This window comes from Monodon monoceros, unplaced genomic scaffold, assembly GCF_005190385.1.
Source record: "Monodon monoceros isolate NGI ecotype Baffin Bay Population unplaced genomic scaffold, NGI_Narwhal_1 Super_Scaffold_10, whole genome shotgun sequence".
Lineage (NCBI taxonomy): Eukaryota > Metazoa > Chordata > Mammalia > Artiodactyla > Monodontidae > Monodon > Monodon monoceros.
Window position 1 is genome coordinate 215,804 of NW_021703766.1, and position 18,394 is coordinate 234,197.

Consider the following 18,394-nt stretch of genomic DNA (forward strand, 5'->3'; position numbering starts at 1 on the left):
CGAGTTGCTATTCAGCTGTTTGGGAAAGTTGGACATTTAATACTGTTTCTTAGAAAAGATTTAATCTCTCTTTTCAGAAGAAACTGTCTTCCTTGTTTGAGATCGCGCAGAATTTATTAGCACAAAGCATGTTCTCCCGTCTTTCCTTCTGTCAAGAATTATGGAAAGTACAGGTAAAGTTGAGATTGTAACTGACTCTAGGGTTTTCAAGCAGTGTTCTGTTGATTTTGGTGGAGCCAGTAAAATCCCCAGGTTTTGTTAGGAATTCCAGCAAGCATCGTATTAATTACAGAGACTGGAGTGCCTCTGTGGATGGGAAAGAAGGACCATCAGTCACCATATTTGTCAACATTCACCCATCATTAGTAATGTTTATTAGAACAGACTGCACAGAAACATCATGCTTTGCTTTCTTAGGTATATTATGATGAACGATTTCCCAGGGTAGCATAGTAAACTAGAAAAATGTGATTTAAAGTGATTTAAAATCCTTCTCTTTTTTTTGGCCGTGCTGCGTGGCTTTGGGGATCTTATTTCCCCTATCAGGGATTGAACCCGGGCCCCCTGCATTGGGAGCAAGTGGAGTCTTAACTGCTGAACTGCCAGGGAATTCCCTCATCTGTTCTGTTTTGAAACATTTTGAATTCAGTAGGCCTGTAGATTTTTTTTTAATTTTAATTTTATGTTGGAGTGTAGTTGATTTACTGATTTTTGAACACTTCAAAGCTATTGCTTAGTTACTAAATGAGATCAGTTAAGTATATAGGAGAAGGAAAGAAGAAAACCAAGATTATGGTGCATTCATGGTTTTTTCCCCCCTTTTATCCAGCATACAGTGTAGAGCTCAGTTGACTATCAGGCGTTGGTATGGCCCCTGCACCCGTTGGTAACTAGCTAAATGGCCCTGGTGTTTGCAGGTAGCAGAGAAGAGTGGGCGGCCATGGCTGATTGGGTGGTTAGGAAGGGCTTCCTGGAAGGAAGTTCCTGGGTGAGTTCCTGGGTGAAGAGGAGGGCACTGTGGGCGTTGGGGCCGAGTCCGACGGGGGCTCCTTGTTCGAGGGGGTGGGCACATCAGTGCTATAGCCTGGAGGGCCTCCCTGGGAGGACAGACGAGAGTCTGAACTTTGTCCTGAAAGCTGGGAGGAGCCACAGAAAGGGTTCTAAAGAAGAGGAGAGATTGGCCTGGCCAGTTACATTTTGGAATCTTGTGTTGGCCATAGTGGACTAAGCTAGAGGCTGGGCAGAGAGCAAGCCTGAGCCTGAATCTGGTTGCAGTGGCGGGGGGGCGGGGTGAAGGTGGTGATGTGAGTGTTGAGAGGCTTGGTTTTCAGGAGAGCACGTGCTTAAGCACACAGGCTGAACGTCTTGTAGGAAAATGTGTGTGTGAAGGACTGACTCATAGTTCCTGTCATTTTCTGCAGAATTCTTTGCTGCTTGAAGCTGTGTGGCGCCTTCATGTTCAAAGCATTGTAAGCCTCCAAGAGCTGCTGGAAAGGTATACCAGTGATTATTTACCATTAAACTAAATCGAACATTTAAGTTAAAAATTAAAATTTTATGTAACATGAAATTTAATTAATATTACATGATTTATTTTTTTCTAATCTAGTATGATTTATTTATATGTAAAGCCAAAAATCACCTAGAGAAGCAGTTGCTTTATTATTTAAAGAGAACATTTGTTATAATTGAAGTCTTCATCATGCACAGACTTGGTAATGTTTTCTTTGTATAAGATGTACAGTGCGATAAAATATTTTTAAAAGCTAAAAAAGAGACATTCAGGTAAATATGGCTGATAGAATGTGTGCAACTCTTACCTCCTGAAATCCCACCAACAGTCAGAAAGGGGGTTTTATAAAAGGAATAACCCCATAAGGTTGGGAGAGTCTAGGGGAGGAGAAGCAGGAGGCGGAGGGACGGGTGGTGAATGACTTAGCAAGTGAGCAGGCGGTGCAATGGCGCCAGGTGCCTCTGGGTGAGGGGGTGAAGGGGAGGGGGGCTCAGGATGAGCTGACTGAGAACACACATGAGGAGCATATGGAGCTGTAGGTGGATTGTCTTCTCTGCTCTAGGCAGCCAGGCAGTCAGTCCTCCCCTGGTTGACAGAAGGCTGGAGGTTTACGTGTTTATTCTCTGGTCAGGGAAAACAGACAATGTCTAGTTTGGGGAACTGTCAAGCACAGTTGAAAATGTTGTATTGAAACCGGTGGCAGCATGACACGTGGGTCACATCCAGAAGTCGTGGAAGATTGATCAGTTTGACTACGTGAAAACCGTATCTCCCAGCATACATGCCTGATGTCAGGGCTCCAGATACATGAAGCAAAACCTGACAATTGGAGGGAGAGATGGACTTTCAACTGTGGTCATTGGAGCCTTCAGTCCCCCACTTTCAGTAACGGGTGGATCACCTGCTCAGACCAGCAACGACCGGAGACGAGAGAGAGCAGCATTCGCAGCTGGCGCCCGTGGAGCGCCCCACCCGGCGGTGCCCAGCGCCAGGGGAGGCCACCCGCTTCAGGCCATAAGCCAGGCTGGAGTAAGTTTACAAGGGTTGAAACCATACACAGCGTGTTCTCAAGTCACAAAAGAACTGCATAGAATCAACCAGAAGATTTGGGAAATCCATAATATTGGGAATTAAGCAATAGACTTTTTTTTTGTTTTTAATAAATTTATTTATTTTCATCTTTGGCTGCATTGGGTCTTTGTTGCTGCATGAGGCCTTTCTTTAGTTGCAGTGAGCGGGGCTACTCTTCGTTGCTGTGTGCGTGCTTCTCATTGTGGTGGCTTTTCGTTGCAGAGCATGGGCTCTAGGCGTGCGGGCTGCAGTAGTTATGGCACTTGGGCTCAGTAGTTGTGGCCTGTGGGCTCTAGAGCGCAGGCTCAGTAGTAGTGGCGCACGGGCTTAGTTGCTCTGCGGCATGTGGGATCTTCCCGGACCGGGGCTCGAACCCGTGTCCTGTGCATCGGCAGGTGGACTCTCAACCACTGCGCCACCATGGAAGCCCCACACATCCTGTTTTTATTTTAATTAATTAATTATTTTTGGCCATGCCGTGAGGCATGCAGGATCTTAGTTCCCCGACCAGGGATCAAACCTGTGCTCCCTGCAGTAGAAGTGTGGAGTCCTAACCACTGGGATGCCGGGGAATTCCCCACACATCCGGTTTTTAGAGCTTACTACAAGACTGTAATTATCAAGAAAGTGCAGTCCTGGCATAAGGATTGACATATAGATAAACTAGGATTGAGGATCCACATGTAAACTCACACATTTATGGTCAGTTGATTTTTGACAACGGTGCTAAGACCATTTAATGGGGAAAAACGGTCTTTTCAACAATGGTGCTGGAACCACTGGACATCTACATGCAAAAGAGTGGTGTTGGACTCTACCTCACACTACAGATGGCAACTAACTCAGTGCATCAGAGACCTAAACCTGAGGGCTAAAACCATAAACCTCCTAGAAGAAGATCTGAGGGTAAATCTACATGACCTTGGATCAGGCAGGGGTTTCTTGGATATGACACCGAAAACTCATGCAACAAAAGAAAAAATAGGTCATTTAGGCTTCATCAAGTTTTAAAACTTTAGTGTGTCGGCCCTATCGAAACAATGAAAAGACAATGCATAGAAATTGTTTGCAAATCACATATCTGATAAGAACCTAGTATCTAGAATAAAAGAATTCTTAAACTTCAACAAGAAGAAAAATAATCCAATTAAAAAATGGACAAAGGATTTCAGTAGACATTTCTCTAAAGAAGATTTACAAATAGCCAAGCACGTGAAAAGATGCTCATCATCCTTATTCTCCAAGGAAATACAAATGTGACAGGTGAGGGCTCCCCCACCCCGCTCTGCGCCCAGACAAGGACTGTCCTGCAGGGCTGCTGCATTGCTGACGTCTAGAGCCCATTATCGCTACTCTCGCTATTTATTATTACTGAAATTTCCTTTTTCCCCCAAGAATAGTAAGCTACTCCAAATAAATAAACTATTTGAAAAAAGTGATGTTTTGTTTTTTTTTTGCGGTACGCGGGTCTCTCACCGCCGTGGCCTCTCCCGTTGTAGAGCACAGGCTCCGGACGCGCAGGCTCAGCGGCCATGGCTCAGGGGACCAGCCGCTCCGCGGCATGTGGGATCTTCCCGGACTGGGGCACTAACCCGCGTCCCCCGCATCGGCAGGCGGACTCCCAACCACTGTGCCACCAGGGAAGCCCAAAAGGGATGATTTTTAACGTCAGTGGCAGCCATTCCTGATGCCCCTTGTACATCTGCTGGCCCTGTTGTGGCTTGGGACGGGAAGGCTGAGGTAGTCGCTCGGTTGCTGTCAGTGGAGTGAGTGTGAAAGAAAGTGGAATAATGGGGTCAGGTGAACTGTGTGCTTGTGCCCCCAGCCATGCCGACTCTCAGGCCGTGGTGGCCTGGCTCTCCAGGGACCTGCGCCTGCTGTGTGAGCAGACAGAGGCACCCTGTAAGCACGCCGACGTCGCCAGGGCTATGCTTGCTGGTAAGTTCACGGCAGAGGTGGGTTCCTGGGTACAATTGCTTTAGACCAGTGGGAATGCTTTCTGCTGTGACGATCTGTGGGAAGCAGAGCGGCCCACACACTCCAACGGGAAGGCATTGCAGTCCGTACCTGTCGTTGTGGGTTTGCATTGAACTTGAGTTGTGGAAATGTCAGCTTGTTGACCCGATGGGTTGGGCCGGAGCTGGTGTGTTAAGGATGTGCACCTTGTGACCTGCTAGCAGAGGCAGGTGGCTCCCCCGGCATCCCAGCTCCCACTTTGGAGAAGCGAGAGTCCAGGGCTGATTTGACTGAAGACGCAGTTCCTAGGCAATGCGCAAAGGACGTAGGGTCACAGATTGGTTATTTACATATCCCAGGGAGCTGGGGATGGGCTGTCCTCCGTCCAGGTCACAAGCGAGCAGGAGAGAGCACAGCAGAAGGCACCAGTGCTTGTATGGTGGCCACTGGCTTTCCACGGCTCAATTCTAGGTGGTGGTTTTACAAGGTGCCCGGGAGAAGCAAAGTGGGAGCTTGGGCAGGAATCCTTATTTGAATGTGGGGACTGTGGGTGAGCAGGGCTGCCCTGCTGTGGACGCCTGGGCAGCGCCACACCCTGTTCTTCTGTCACCTTCCCTTTCTCTCCGAGTCAGCAGGCCCGCCGTCACACATACCGAAGGAATGCAGTCCACAAGTAAACGGAAACCTAGATGGGAGGGGTTCCCTACAGTTAGTTGGCTTGTGGACTGTTTTTCTTTGCAAAAGGTGCATTCCTTTTTCCTAAAACTTTCTTGGTGATGTGAATTATTTCCAATTCCTGAATCCTGTAATCTGGTCCCAGATTAAGTTTAAATTGAAATTTGACAAAATCTTTTTAATTTCAGTCCCATTGGTCATAACCTTTTCAGAAGTTATGAGTCCATTTCCTGCCTCATTTCCCACAGTGTAATGCTTCCGAGCCCTAGAACCGTCTTTGTATGGTTGGTGTAGGAGATTGGCTGAGAGGAAGGCCACGTAAAACCCTTAGTAGATACTTTTTTGTTTTCAGTGAGAAAATCCTTCCTATAAACTTGATGGATTGTGTTTCCTTTTCACATAGAGTGTGGCTCGGGGAAGAGGCTGTCCTTGGCTGGGTTCGGTGGTGTGGTCGGTGGGCTCCCTGGGGCCAGGAGCCGGTGTCCCCTCAGCTCCATGCAGGTCCTCACTCTGCCGGCCCCTCTGAAGCTGGTGGTCTGTGTGATTCACAGCTGTTCAGAGACCACAGTGTATGTAAATGCTTTGGTTTTGTGGGTTTCAGATTTTGTGCAAATGCTTGTTTCGAGGGGATTCCAGAAGAACGCGGATGTGAGAGGAACCGTGGACCCGGAGTGGATGTCCCAGGTAGGAGGACACCGGGCCTCGTGGGGCAGCGGCTGCAGCACGAGAGGCCCACGCTGTAGTTGTCAGTTCTATACGGGGAAGTCCGCTTTGCTGTCACCACAGGGCGCTCCCTGAGTGCAGATGTGAGGGCACGGGCACGGGCCTGGACGGTGGTCTCTCCCGCACAGCTCTTGAGGGTAAAGCCCTCCCCATGGCCCAGATCCTGGGCCGTGCCTGAGGGGGAATCTGGAGATGAGCTCTTTGTAAAGTCCAGTCTTGCTTTACTTTGGGGTGACGGCTTGCTCGCTTGTGCCGCTGTGTAACTGCAGCGTTCTGTCCCTGCAGGTGGCCGTCGCTGTTCTCGAGAGGATGCTGGCTTGTGAGTGGCTCTGTGGCCGGGTGGCAAATGGCCTCCCTTGCTGCTTAGGGCTTCCTGTGGTTCGCCGCCTTTGCAGCTCAGTGCTGCTCCGGGGAGGCCTCTTTTACGGTTGTGATTGGGTCTAAACTCACCAACTTGCTTGTTTCTCTCCTGCTGTCAGTTTTGGTGGCTTCACACTTGATCTCCAGAGCACCAGAGGTGACCAGTTGAATGGTTCATTAGGGAAGCATTTTCTTGCCTACATATTGTGCTTGATTTTCAAGGCTTAAGTCTGGTACCACTGAGACACTTGGGATCTTGCAGGGCTTGTGCGTCGGGGGGTTCGGGGGCCTAGGAGGCCTGTGATGGCAAGGTGTCCGTTACCTGACTTGCCCAGAAGCAGTTGGTCGGGGCTGTTTATGATGGATGGTGATGCTGTGCTGATGTCTCTTTTCTGCCTCAGCCGCGCTCGAAGCTTTGGCGGCCGGGATACAGGAGGGGTCCGCAGCACACAAGGCAGTGAGCTGCTGGTAAGTTCTGGGGGTGGGCCTGCCGGCTGAGTGGTCCCAGGAATGCTGGTCGCCCCCGAAGGCCCAGTGATCCTTTGCTATTGTGGTGACATCAGGAGCTGGAAAGCACTAGAAGTCCTCTGAAGATGAGGCCCTTCCTGTGGGAACCATGCCACCTCCGGGTCTGAGGGGAGGGGGTCTGAGGGGTCCCAGCCAGGGAGACCTTGCCCGTCATGCCTGCCCCCGCAGGACCCTCCGCTTGCTCTCCTTGGTTCTGTGGAGGCGCATCCAGGTACTTGGGGACCGAACGTTGGGGTGTCGGGTTTGCTTCAGAGTAACATGGGGTGAGGCCACCTGGACCTTGGCTCTGTCCTGGGAACCCGGGAGATTTCCCAGCATTTCCAGGCTTTGTCACTCTTTCCATTTTTCCATTATTTTGCTCCTGATTACCTCTTCTCCACGATTACTTTAATCGTCCTCAGACCTGCTGGGTGAGTGCTTCACTCATCAGCATATCAAACACTGCTCTGTTCTGTGGCTCATGCATGTTCACCATGTGCTAGTCCGTGCTCAGACTTGTCACGAGAGTCAGATCACGACTTCACGATTTTTATTTAGTTGCCAGCACTTAGAGTCAGACGTCCCCTCCCAATCTGGGTGGCCATCCTGCCTGGAGCCTCCGCACTGCACGTGTGACATGGGCAGTTCACGTGGCTGCTAGGGCCCCGGATTGTCTCCCCTGAGGGGTCGGGTGGGGCTGATCATGACACCCCGCTGTCGGCCCCGGTCTCCCTTTGTCCCTCCTGACCTGTCAGTGACATCCTGCTCCCTCTCCTTTTCTTGCTTCTCCTGTCGGGAGAAGGACATCCTTGGCTCCGGGTGGGGTTGAGAGCCTCCATGTGCCGGGGCAGGATCAGGTGCTCAGTGGGAACCATGGCCCTGCCACCTCTGGTTCCCATTTCACAGATGGGGAGACTGAGGCTTTACGACTGTGCTGGGCCTGGGTCCAGCCACTGGCTGTTGTCACCGTGGCCTCCGTCACCTCCTGCGAGGCCCAGCCTCCTGTGACCTCACTCTGACCTTCTAGCTTCTCCATGTGACAGCGACTCCATTGCCTTTGATTCTGTCCTGCTGAAGCGACGCTCCCCTGGATTCCATTTCCATCTGCGGCACAGCCGCCTGGCTGCAGGCCTGGCTGGGGAAGCGTGGGCAGGGCCAGCCTGTGAGCCTGAGCTGGGGGTCTGGAGTCGGGGGCCTGCAGGTCCCTGGCTGCTTTGCCAGCGAGCCGCTCCTCGTGCGTGAGGTGCCGCTGTCAGGTGCTGACACTGTTGAGTGGCGGAAGCCTGCAGGGGTCTCCTCCCCTGAGATCCTCTGCTGCATCTGCAGGTTCGGTGTGTTCAGTGGACACATGTATGGAAGTATAATTTCAACCGAGTCTCCAAAGAGGTTCTTCTGTCACACTCTGACCCAGATCCTCACCCACAAGCCTGTGCTGAAAGGTGGGTCCTGGTGCCCTGGGTGCCTCCCTTGACAGAAGCTCGGGCCACGGATGTTAATGCTGGGAGGACAGTCCGTTTGTCACTAAATATCTTCTCATTTGAAAGCAACACTTTCCCGTAAAGAAAATTTAGAATTAAAGAAGCGTCATCCATTATTGCCAAAGTAGAATATCTTTAATATGAAGCCCTTCCTGTCTTTCTAGATAGGTTTTTAAAACAGTGCTCGTACTGTGAATTCCAAGGTTCTGTTTCTGCGGCTCACGTCAGCATTTTCTGTGTGGGTGCATGGCTTTCTGAAGGGTGTCTGACACCCGAGTCATCTTCTGCCTGACGCACTGTCCCGTGAGGGCTGGGCGGTCCGCGAGGCTCCTCATGGTGCCTTCTCTGTGGTGCTGTGTCCAGGGGCGCACGGAAGCCCCCGGCAGAGGCTGCTGCCCTCCCGGAGGGCCTGGCCTGGCTGATGAATGCTTTCCAACTGTGTCCTTTCAACACGTCCTCACTGACTGCTTATTCTTAGTGAAAGTTTAAAAGCAGCAAAATTAAAGTGTAACTGATGGGTTGGAGGATATTTATAGCAGATATGATCAAGGATTACCAAAGACAGACAGTTCATGACATAAAAAAATGGCTGGAAAATGGGGAAATGGTGAAGTTCACATACATTTGGAAAAGTGCAAATTAAAACAAGGTACTTTATTGATACTGAACTTTTTGATGATTACTGATGTGACATTATGTGTATTTCCTCCTGAATGAAGTTTCCGACGCTGTTCAGATGCAGAGAGAGTGGAGCTTTGCAAGGACCCCGCCTCTGCTCAGTGGCCTGTACCGTAGGGTAAGTGCACAGGGTGGGGTCCAAGACCTGCTGCACGGGCTCTGTGGGTCCCAGGAGATGCCACAGCCACGGCCGTCCATGGCTGGACCGCCGTCCGGGTCCAGAGACTGAACTTTTCACTTGGGCAAAGCACCTTGTCCTCAGATGAGAACTCCCTGCAGCCACTGCTGGCCGTGGGGGTCAGGAGGGCAGGCGTCTCGAGTCTAGGCTGGGTCCGATGCGGAGTGGGAGGGAGTGGGGGTCCAGCTTTGACACTTCGGTTTCAGCTCTTCGTGATCCTGAGCCCAGAGGAGCTGGTGGGCCACTTGCAAGAGGTTCTGGAGACACAGGAGGTGAACTGGCAGCACGTGCTGTCCTGCGTGTCCACACTGGTGATCTGCTTGCCAGACGCACAGCAGCTCGTTAATGGTGCGCGGGGATGGGAGCCCCATTGTGTTCCGTGCGTGCGTGTGCGTGTGATCCGTGGACCGGCGTTGAGGCGAGCCTACGGGCGGAATTGCTGTGTCTGGCTCAGTGAGGATAGAAGCCCTTCCTGCCTACCCAGCCGGTGCCCTCTGGACCGCCCTCTGCTGTCGGCCTGCCCGTGTACCCGCTGCTCGGCTGCGTGTGGGCCGCCACCCAGGGCCTGAGGGTCGGTGTTGGGTGAGCGGACTGTCCTGCCTGCCCCCGCACCCCCGCCCCAGTCCCCGTCCACAGCCGTGCCACTGTTCTCACCTAGATTGGGTGTCGCGTTTGCTGACTCATGCGTTCGAGAGCTGTGACCTGGACAGCATGGTCTTGGCGTTCCTGGTTGCACGGCAGGCCGCGCTGGAGGGCCCAGCTGCCTTCCCGTCCTATGCTGCCTGGTTCCAGGTGAGCCGCCTGCGCTCCCGCTGGGGTCGGCTCTGCCGAGGCTGCTCAGATTCCCATCTGCCTCATTGAGCCTCCTGCCGTCTCTCACGAGAAAATGAGTGAAATCCAGTAGGAAAGGGTGAAAGTGAACACAGCTGCCTTTTTTTGCACAGTGTGCTGCGCTGTGATTGGTTTCACGTCTGTCGGGGAGGGCCCTCCTCTCTTGCCTGTTTCCCTCCACCTGCGTGTGTTTGCCCCTCTTCCCAGGCTGCTGAACCTGGCCGGGCCTGGGGGGGCATCTTTGGGACATCAGCTTTGATGGTTGGGCGTGTGTGGATTTGGGTTTACGAGCCCTGTTCTTTGCAGAAGCTTTGGGTGGTGTAGCTGTGGCCTCTTTGGAGAGCCCGCCTCTCTCTGCATCCACTGGGCTCTGTGCCTGGTGTGCCGTAGAGATGGTGGGCGTGGTTCTTTCTTTCACGGAATGAAGCTCCCTCCTGGCCCCGTGCTTCCCCCAGCTCCACACAGCGGGCCAGGGGTTCCTGCTGGACGCACGTGGACTCAGTGACTGCGTCCACAGTCCTGGCACTGAGGGACTTACCAGAGTCCACTCGGTGCTCCGAGTGTAGGTCCAGTGGTGTTGGCCTTGTGTGCTCGTTCTGATGACTTTGTGCCTGTCGTCTGACAGCACAATTGTTAAGAAGAACCACAGGGTGTGCTTTGGAGGAGGAGCTTCCGTGGGCCTCGTGGTGTTGCAGGTGGGCCTCTTGTGGCTGTCGTGAGGCGAGTGCTGGTCTCTGCAGGCTCATGGGGACATATTCAGGGCCGACACCTTTTCAGAACCTCCCTGCCCTGGGCACCCCCAGGCACCCCTGGGTGCCCTGGGTTCTATAAGAGTCCACTGTCCTGCTGCGGCCTGGGCACTTTGCCCGAGGGCCCACCCCTGCAGGGATCTCATCCGCTCACACGGGCTTGGAGCTGGAGTGGAATGAATTCACCTGTGAGGAAGGGACTCTCGCAGGGTGGTTAACAAATCCTGTCTCTAATGTTCATAGAAAGGCACCATATTTACCATTTTCTGCAGCAATATATTTTTAATTTTTTAAATAAATTTTCAGTCCGTCTGTTTAGCTAGGCCACAGCCATGCCGTCCTAAAAACAAATGAACTGAAATGGCTTTGCTTCCCTTTTTCTGCTGTTTTTGAGGCCGGGATGTAGCCACGGCCACCACGCGGCAGGTCCTCCCGTCGCCCCCACCTCATGCCCGTTCTCCCCACAGGCCGCCTTCGGGAGCGCAAGGGGCTTCCACGGCTCCAGCAAGAAGGCGCTGGTCTTCCTCTTCAAGTTCCTGTCTGACCTCGTGCCCTTCGAGGCCCCCCGGTACCTGCAGGTGAGAGGCCGGCGGCACGTTCGGCTCAGGGAAGCCCCACAAGTGACAGTCACAGAATGCAAACGCCATCCTGGGGTGTTGGTACACTCCTGGGGAGGCATGTTTCTTATAGTAAATGCCCAGAAACCAGCCGCATGTGGTCCTAGGAGCTGGTGAGTGAGCAAAGGGGGCCTGGTGCCTGCATAGAAAGGGGGCCCCATGCCACAGACACCGAAGCCAGCGAGTGCCCTGGGTCCCATGGTTGGTTTTTAAAAATGATATACTTTTATATATCTGGAAGAATCTGCCCCCAGTGGCTGTGGACGTTCCTTCTGGGAGTGGAAGACTTCACGCTCCAGTTTACGTTCTTTATCACCATGTACATTAGTCTCATGATTAGGAAGTGCCTTGCAGTGAGCTTTCTTTTGTAATCAGATGACTATAACCAGCATCCGCTTTGAGGGGTGGGGCACTTGGAAGATGAATCTCACCTTCTTTCTTTAATTAAGAAATGCGTTATTTCATTTCAAAGAATACACATGACGTAACTCACGCAGCCTGGAGTCTGGTCTCCCCGTGCATCTCAGTCCCTGCCGCCCCTCCCGGCCCCGTGCCGAGACCCTCACCCAGGACTCCGTCTGCCCCACCTCCAGCTGTGGCCCTGGGGTCTTTGGCTAATTCTTCAACTTTGTTGCCGTCAGTACGAGTGTCTCCCCCAGAAAGTCAGGACAGCTGACGGGCTGATGGACCTGCTCCGCCCTCTGCCCGCAGGTGCACATCCTCCACCCGCCACTGGTTCCCAGCAAGTACCGCACCCTCCTCACCGACTACGTGGCGCTGGCCAGGACGCGCCTGGCCGACCTCAAGGCGAGTCCCAGCCTCCCCTGCTGCCTGCCCCTCCTCTGTCTCCACGGAGGCCAGTGCCTATCTGGGTCCTCACATGCGCCTGTGTCTTTGCAGGTTTCTGTAGAAAACATGGGGCTCTATGAGGATTTGTCTTCAGCTGGGGACGTCACGGAGGTAATGTCCCGGGCTTGTCGCTGAGCGTCTCTGCGTGTCCGAGCCTTTTCTGTCTGGGCCCCGGTGCGTGTGCGGCAGCCGGGGTGAGCTATGCTCCAGGGCTTGTCCGTTCGTATCCACACTCTTCAGAGCAGTAGCGAGGGTCACCTTTTACAGGGATGCTTCTTCCAGGAGGTCCCCCTTCCCGTGGTTTCACGGACAAAGTGGTCTGTAAAACAGTTGGGGAAGGGCGGTGTCATGTTCTTCTAGGAATTACAGAAAAAAGTGTGAACTATATTTATGTAGACCAAATGTCGGATGGCCATATGCGGTGTGTGTGTGCTTTCTTAAGACACTCTTACTTCAAAGTTGCGAGTCTCTGGAGAGCCCTTGCTGTTGGACTGTTAGGCAAATACTTTAAGTTTTCTATTTAAGATTTATCGCTGTTCACAAGTTGCCATTTCATAATTTTTTTAAATCTCAAAAATTAGGCCTTGGCACCTTCCCACCTGAAAATCTTGCATTGGGATCCTTGTCTCTCCCAGAAGGGCAGCAGGAAGCGGGGTGGAGTGCACAGACACATGGAACCTGGGGGTGGCTGTGGCTCCCCAGAGGTGCTGAGCTCTCTGGGGCCGGGGCAGCAGCTGATCCCTCCTTGTGGTTTTGCTGGTATCAGGGCGTTTGTCTGCATGTCCGCTTGCTCTGTCATGCCTCTCGCCCGACCACAGAACCGTGGCCCCGCTGTGCTCCTGCCTTTTCTTTTAAATCTTCTGTTTTTTTCCATCCTCCCCACTTGGAGCCAGCCCCGCTGCCAAGCGGCCCAGGATGTTGAGAAGGCCATCATGGTGTTTGAACACACGGGGAAGATTCCCGCCGCCGTCCTGGAGGCCAGGTGGGGTTACGTTGCCAGAAGGGCTGGTGGGCAGGTGCTGCCGAGCCCCTGCTGTGACATGAGCTCCCTTGCGGAAAGCCCAGGTGCCCCGCAGCACAGACTGTTCAGAGGGACCAGACAGGCCCTCCCTGTGGCCACGATGACTTTTCTTGTTCATGCTTCAACGGTGACCGTGTGAAGCCAGCACAGGGAGTTGAATAGCAAAATTTTGTTGAATTTGGTGTGACGCCAAAACACGTTGAATTCTGGTTGCTACCAGTACGGGGTAGCTGTGGGGTAGCTTTCTTAAGGCTTTGCCTCTGAGAAACGCTCACAGCTTCCAGCTCCCACGGTCGACCTCGTGGCCGCGGATGAACCCAGGTTCCAGGGCCGTGCATCTGGAATCCTCCAGACTCTCAGGGTGCAGGTGGTCACCAGCACAGAGTTCCCTTTGTGTGAAATGTCCCAAAACAGTGGGAAAGAAAACTTGAAAACGTGATATAATGTCATAGCCTTGAAACGTGACACCACGTGGCCCACGCTCTGTCCTGCAGGGACGGCCCTGGACGGTCATTGCCCTCACTGAGGGTCCTCTGGTCGAGGTGGGGCACCCCTGAGCCTGGCCTTTTCTGTTGCAGCATATTCCGGAGGTCCTACTACCTGTCCCACTTTCTCCCCGCCCTGCTCACACCGCGAGTGGTCAGTACACGTCGCCGTGAACGTGGGGCTGGGTCGGCAGAGAGAGGGGTCCCTGTCGGCGTCTCACCCAAGTCCTGTCTTTCCTCTCAGCTCCCGAGGGTCCCTGATTCCCGGGCCGCTCTCATAGAGTCCCTGAGGAGGTATGCATGGCAGCGCGGCTCGTCTGGGGGCTAACAGCGCAAGGAGCTGTGGCTCTTCTGTAGAGAAATGTGTTTTGTCACATGTATGCTTTACTTATAAAAAGTTGGCTCAAAATTAGTCGGTTAAATGTTAAAGAGAAAATTTCTTTGATTCTGGATATCACAACTGAGCGTTTTTCAATGAACTTTCAGGATGATTAGTCTGGGAATTAAAGAAAATAGTGTTTCTGCTACATAATCATTGGGAAAGGAGGAGAACTTAAGGAAAGAAGGAAGAGGGAGAGGTGAAAGCCTTCCACTGTGATGATTTGGGGAGAGTGGAGACCACGTGTAGAACGGGGGTCCCATCCCCCGCCTCACACTGAGGACCTCCAGGAGTAGAGAGGTGGTAGAAACAGAAAACGATAGACCCTGTTTTCCAGTGTCTTATGGGAAGTGATGGGTCCTGTGAGAAGATTGAAAAGATAAAGGGCCTAGAAAGTAAAAATAAGCTTTTTCATCTTATGATTAGGCCATTCTCTGGGATCCTTACTTCTACTTATTTTTGGCATAAGATATTCCAAAAGTAAAGAGACCAGTAAAAAAAAACACCCCTATGCCCCATTCGCATTAATATTTTTGCTATCTTTTCCTTTTTTTTCTTGAAATAGTCCAGATACATCTTACCCCAGGTCTCCAATCCCCTCCCCTTTTCCTCCAAGAAAATCATTATCCTGAAGTTGGTGCATAAATTTTTCCTCTATTTTTTATCCTTCTGTTTTATATGTTTATAACCGTAAATCATGTCCACACACAAACACACCACACAGTGTGCTCTTGTGTGTTTTCAAAGTGGATTTGATAGCAGTGTGTGTTGTTCTGTGACTTGCATTTTCACTCCCCCCTGCTGGTCGTGTGCTCTGGTTTGTTTAATGCTGTGTGGAGTTCTGTTGTGTCTGCAAACTGCCACGTCGCACCCCCCCGGGTGCAGGCCACATGCCTACGGAATAAATAGATGCACTCACCACCCTGGAGTTGGACCCTTGGGTTACTTCACGTTTATGTTCTGTTAGCGGTGCTTCAGTGAACACCCTTGGCTGTATCTCCGTGAAAGCTTGAAAATTTTGAGTGCAATTTCATTGATTCTATAGGTTAACTTGAGGGTATTTGGCTTTATTATGGTACTGAGTTTTTCCTTCCAGGAACACAGTACATCTTTGTTTATTCAAGTCTTTTACTAGTGTTTTGTGTTTTTTCTTTATAAAACTCTTGTAAATTGTTGTCAGCCTTGCTACTCGGTACCTAGCTTTCGTTGTGAACTGCATGTTCTTTTCTGGCTTCTTCATCAGCTGTTGCTGAGGTGTAGGTGCCCTTGTTTCTGTTAACCGTTGAACTTACTCCCAGTGGGTGGTGAGATTTTCTATGCAGTCACGCTGTCCACAAGATCAAGTTTGCCTCCTCCTGTCTGATTATTATGCCTCTCGGTGTTTGTCACTGTATTGGGTAGGATTTTAGTATAATGAGCAATCGTAGGAGTGAAAGCTGGCCTCGCGTCTTGTTCCTGGCTGAAACAGGCCTGCTTCTAGAGTTTTTCCATTTATATATATATATATATATATATATATATATATATATATATATATCCTCCTTACCATATTAAAAGAGTTCCCTCTGTGAATTCGCTAAGGACTTGTAGCAGGAATTCGTGCTTTTTTTTTTTTGGCAACCCTTAAGATGATTGTGCTGTTCTCCTGTCATCGGCTATGTGATAATTACATTGATAGGTTTTTCCAGTCTTTGCGTTCCTGGAATACCCCCTAATTGGTAACAGTTTTTTGTTTTATGAACTGCTGAATTTGGTTTACTGATACTTTATTTAGGGTTCAGGCATCTGTGTCTCATTCTGTTACACTCACCTTGGCTGCTTTGCCATTAAGGTATTTGGTTCCTCATGGAACGAACCAGGTAGCCTTCCCTCTTTCCTGTCCCCTGAAATAGTTTGTCACACAGGGATCATGTGTCCCTTAAGGTCTGGTAAAATCTGGCTGCAAAATCATCTGTTCCTGGTGTCTTTTGTGGAGGCAAAACTTTTGGCTGCAGACTCAGTTTCTTGAATGGTTATTGGTTTAGTCAGGTTTTTTATTCTCGAGTTAGCTTTTATATATATTTCTAGAAAATTGTCCATTTCATCTAAGTTTGCAAATCTATTGATGTATCATTTTTCATGATATTCTATTGTGATTTAAAAAATTTGTCTACCTCATCTGTACTTTTCATCCCTTAAAATTTTTTTCATGCTAGTGTTAATTTTTCCTTTTTTTATGACTCATTCATTACTTAAAGACTTGTCTGTTTTATTAATTTTATCACATAACCAGCTTTTAATATTGTGTCCTTCCTGCTGTTTTGGGTTTTTTAAATAAATTTATTTATTTTATTATTTTTATCTTTGGCTGCATTGGGTCTTTGCTGCCGTGCATGGGCTTTTCTCTAGTTGTGGCGAGTTGGGGCTTCTCATTGAGGTGGCCTCTCCTGTTGTGGAGCGTGGGCTCTAGGTGCGCGGGCTTCAGTAGTTGTGGCATACGGGCTCAGTAGTTGTGGCTTGCGGGCTCTAGAGCGCAGGCTCAGTAGTTGTGGTGCATGGGTTTAGCTGCTCTGCGGCATGTGGGATCCTCCCGGACCAGGGCTCGAACCCATGTCCCCTGCATTGGCAGGCGGATTCTCAACCGCTGTGCCACCAGGGAAGCCCCTCCCTGCTGTTTTAAAAAATATCTTCTATTTGTTTTTAGATTTTAACTTTATTATTTACCTTTTGTTTTCTTTGGGTTTACTGTGTTGTTCCTTTTATAACTTCTTAAAGTGGTGGTTTAATTTATTGTTTTATAACTTTCCTTGTGTTTTAAAACAGGCATATTTTAATAAATTTTACCTCCAGATATCACTTTAGCCGCCTTCCAAAAGTTTCAATGTGTAGTTCTTACACTGTCGGTCAGTTCTAAGTAAAAACTCAACCATTGTGCTATGATTTTCTTATAATTTGTAAGTTAGTTTTAAGTAAATTTTTAAAAATTTTAAACATTTAGGTGTTTGCCCATGAGTTTTTATTGTTGAATTCCAATGTTAATTGCATGTTTCACAAAGAATATGATTCACTTTATATGGAGATTTTTCTACTTGTCAAGACTTCCTTTCAGAATTTGCTTGGAATTTGCAGACATTCCACGCATCCTTGAAAACAACACATGTCCTTCAGTTTGGGACTGTAGGGTCTGTCTGTTAAATTGTGCTTATTCTCAAGTTTTCTGTATCCTGAATAGTTTTCTGTGTCTTTGGTTTATCAGTTTATTGTGGAGGTGGTTGTGATTTTGTCAGTTTCTCCTTATAATTCTGTCAGATTTGTCTTGTTGCAAGAAAGTTTGTAATTGTTAAAATACAGGCTTCTCTTGCTGGGTGTTTTTCCCTTTGTTATTATGTAATGTCTCTGTTAGGCTTTTTACCTTAATTTCTGTTTTGTCTGCTATTAAAACCAGCTTTTTTTTTTTTTGGTATTTGTATGGTATACCTTCTTAATTTTTTTTTTATTGGCTGCGTTGGATCTTTGTTGCTGCACGCAGGCTATCTGTAGTTGTGGAGAGCAGGGGCTACTCTTCGTTGCAGTGCGTGGGCTTCTTATTGCGGTGGCTTCTCTTGTTGAGGAGCATGGGCTCTAGGCGCGCGGGCTTCAGTAGTTGTGGTACATGGGCTCAGTAGTTGTGGCTCACGGGCTTAGTTGATCCACGGCATGTGGGATCACATGTCCTGTGCATTGGTAGGTGGATTCCCAAGCACTGCGCCACCAGGGAAGTCCCTAATTTTTTGACATATTTATTTCTAATCTTTAAAAAAGAGTTTTGTCAGAGTTAAATATAGATATAGATTAAAGAGTCCTGGCAGCAACATGGATGGACCTGGAGATAATCATACTAAGCGAAGTAAGTCAGACAGAGAAAGACAAACACCAGATGACGTCACTATGTGTGGAATCTAAACTATGACACAAATGAACCAGTGACAGACTCACAGACATAGAGAACAGACTTGTTGCTGGGGAGTGCAGGGGTGTGGATGGGGAGGAATGGAGTGGGAGTTTGGGATTAGCAGATGCAAACCATTATATATGGAATTGATAAACAACAAGGTCCCACTTATAGCACAGGGAACTATATTCAGTATCCTGTGATAAACCATATTGGAAAAGCATATGAAAAAGAATGTATATATATGTATTACTGGGTCACTTTGCTGTACAGCAGAAATTAACACACATTGTAATTCAACTATACTTGAATAAATTTTTTTTTTTAAGTTAGATTAAAGAGTCAGATACTTCTATGAAGTTTATTAAGAGAAATAGCCAGGGGCTTCCCTGGTGGCACAGTGGTTAAGAATCT

General features: G+C 49.7%; 1 protein-coding gene across 10 annotated transcripts in view; it reads left to right on the forward strand.

Annotated features, from left to right (window-relative positions):
• The window catches only part of FANCA (FA complementation group A), a 58,141-nt gene that overhangs the window by 14,832 nt on the left and 24,915 nt on the right, over positions 1-18,394 (forward strand). For 3 of the 10 annotated variants that reach the window (XM_029203131.1, XM_029203101.1, XM_029203124.1), the window contains exons 6-21: positions 78-173; positions 1,422-1,495; positions 4,410-4,522; positions 5,817-5,899; positions 6,224-6,257; positions 6,700-6,766; positions 8,132-8,244; positions 9,003-9,079; positions 9,346-9,487; positions 9,594-9,710; positions 9,798-9,931; positions 11,187-11,297; positions 12,048-12,143; positions 12,237-12,296; positions 13,079-13,167; positions 13,785-13,985. In XM_029203131.1, coding sequence (XP_029058964.1) covers positions 78-173; positions 1,422-1,495; positions 4,410-4,522; positions 5,817-5,899; positions 6,224-6,257; positions 6,700-6,766; positions 8,132-8,244; positions 9,003-9,079; positions 9,346-9,487; positions 9,594-9,710; positions 9,798-9,931; positions 11,187-11,297; positions 12,048-12,143; positions 12,237-12,296; positions 13,079-13,167; positions 13,785-13,985 — 1,607 coding nt within the window. Of the gene's footprint in view, positions 1-77; positions 174-660; positions 989-1,421; positions 1,496-4,409; positions 4,523-5,816; positions 5,900-6,223; positions 6,258-6,699; positions 6,767-8,131; positions 8,245-9,002; positions 9,080-9,345; positions 9,488-9,593; positions 9,711-9,797; positions 9,932-11,186; positions 11,298-12,047; positions 12,144-12,236; positions 12,297-13,078; positions 13,168-13,784; positions 13,986-18,394 lie in introns of those variants that run through there. The other 7 variants (XM_029203149.1, XM_029203108.1, XM_029203139.1 and 4 more) reach the window with 4 other exon arrangements.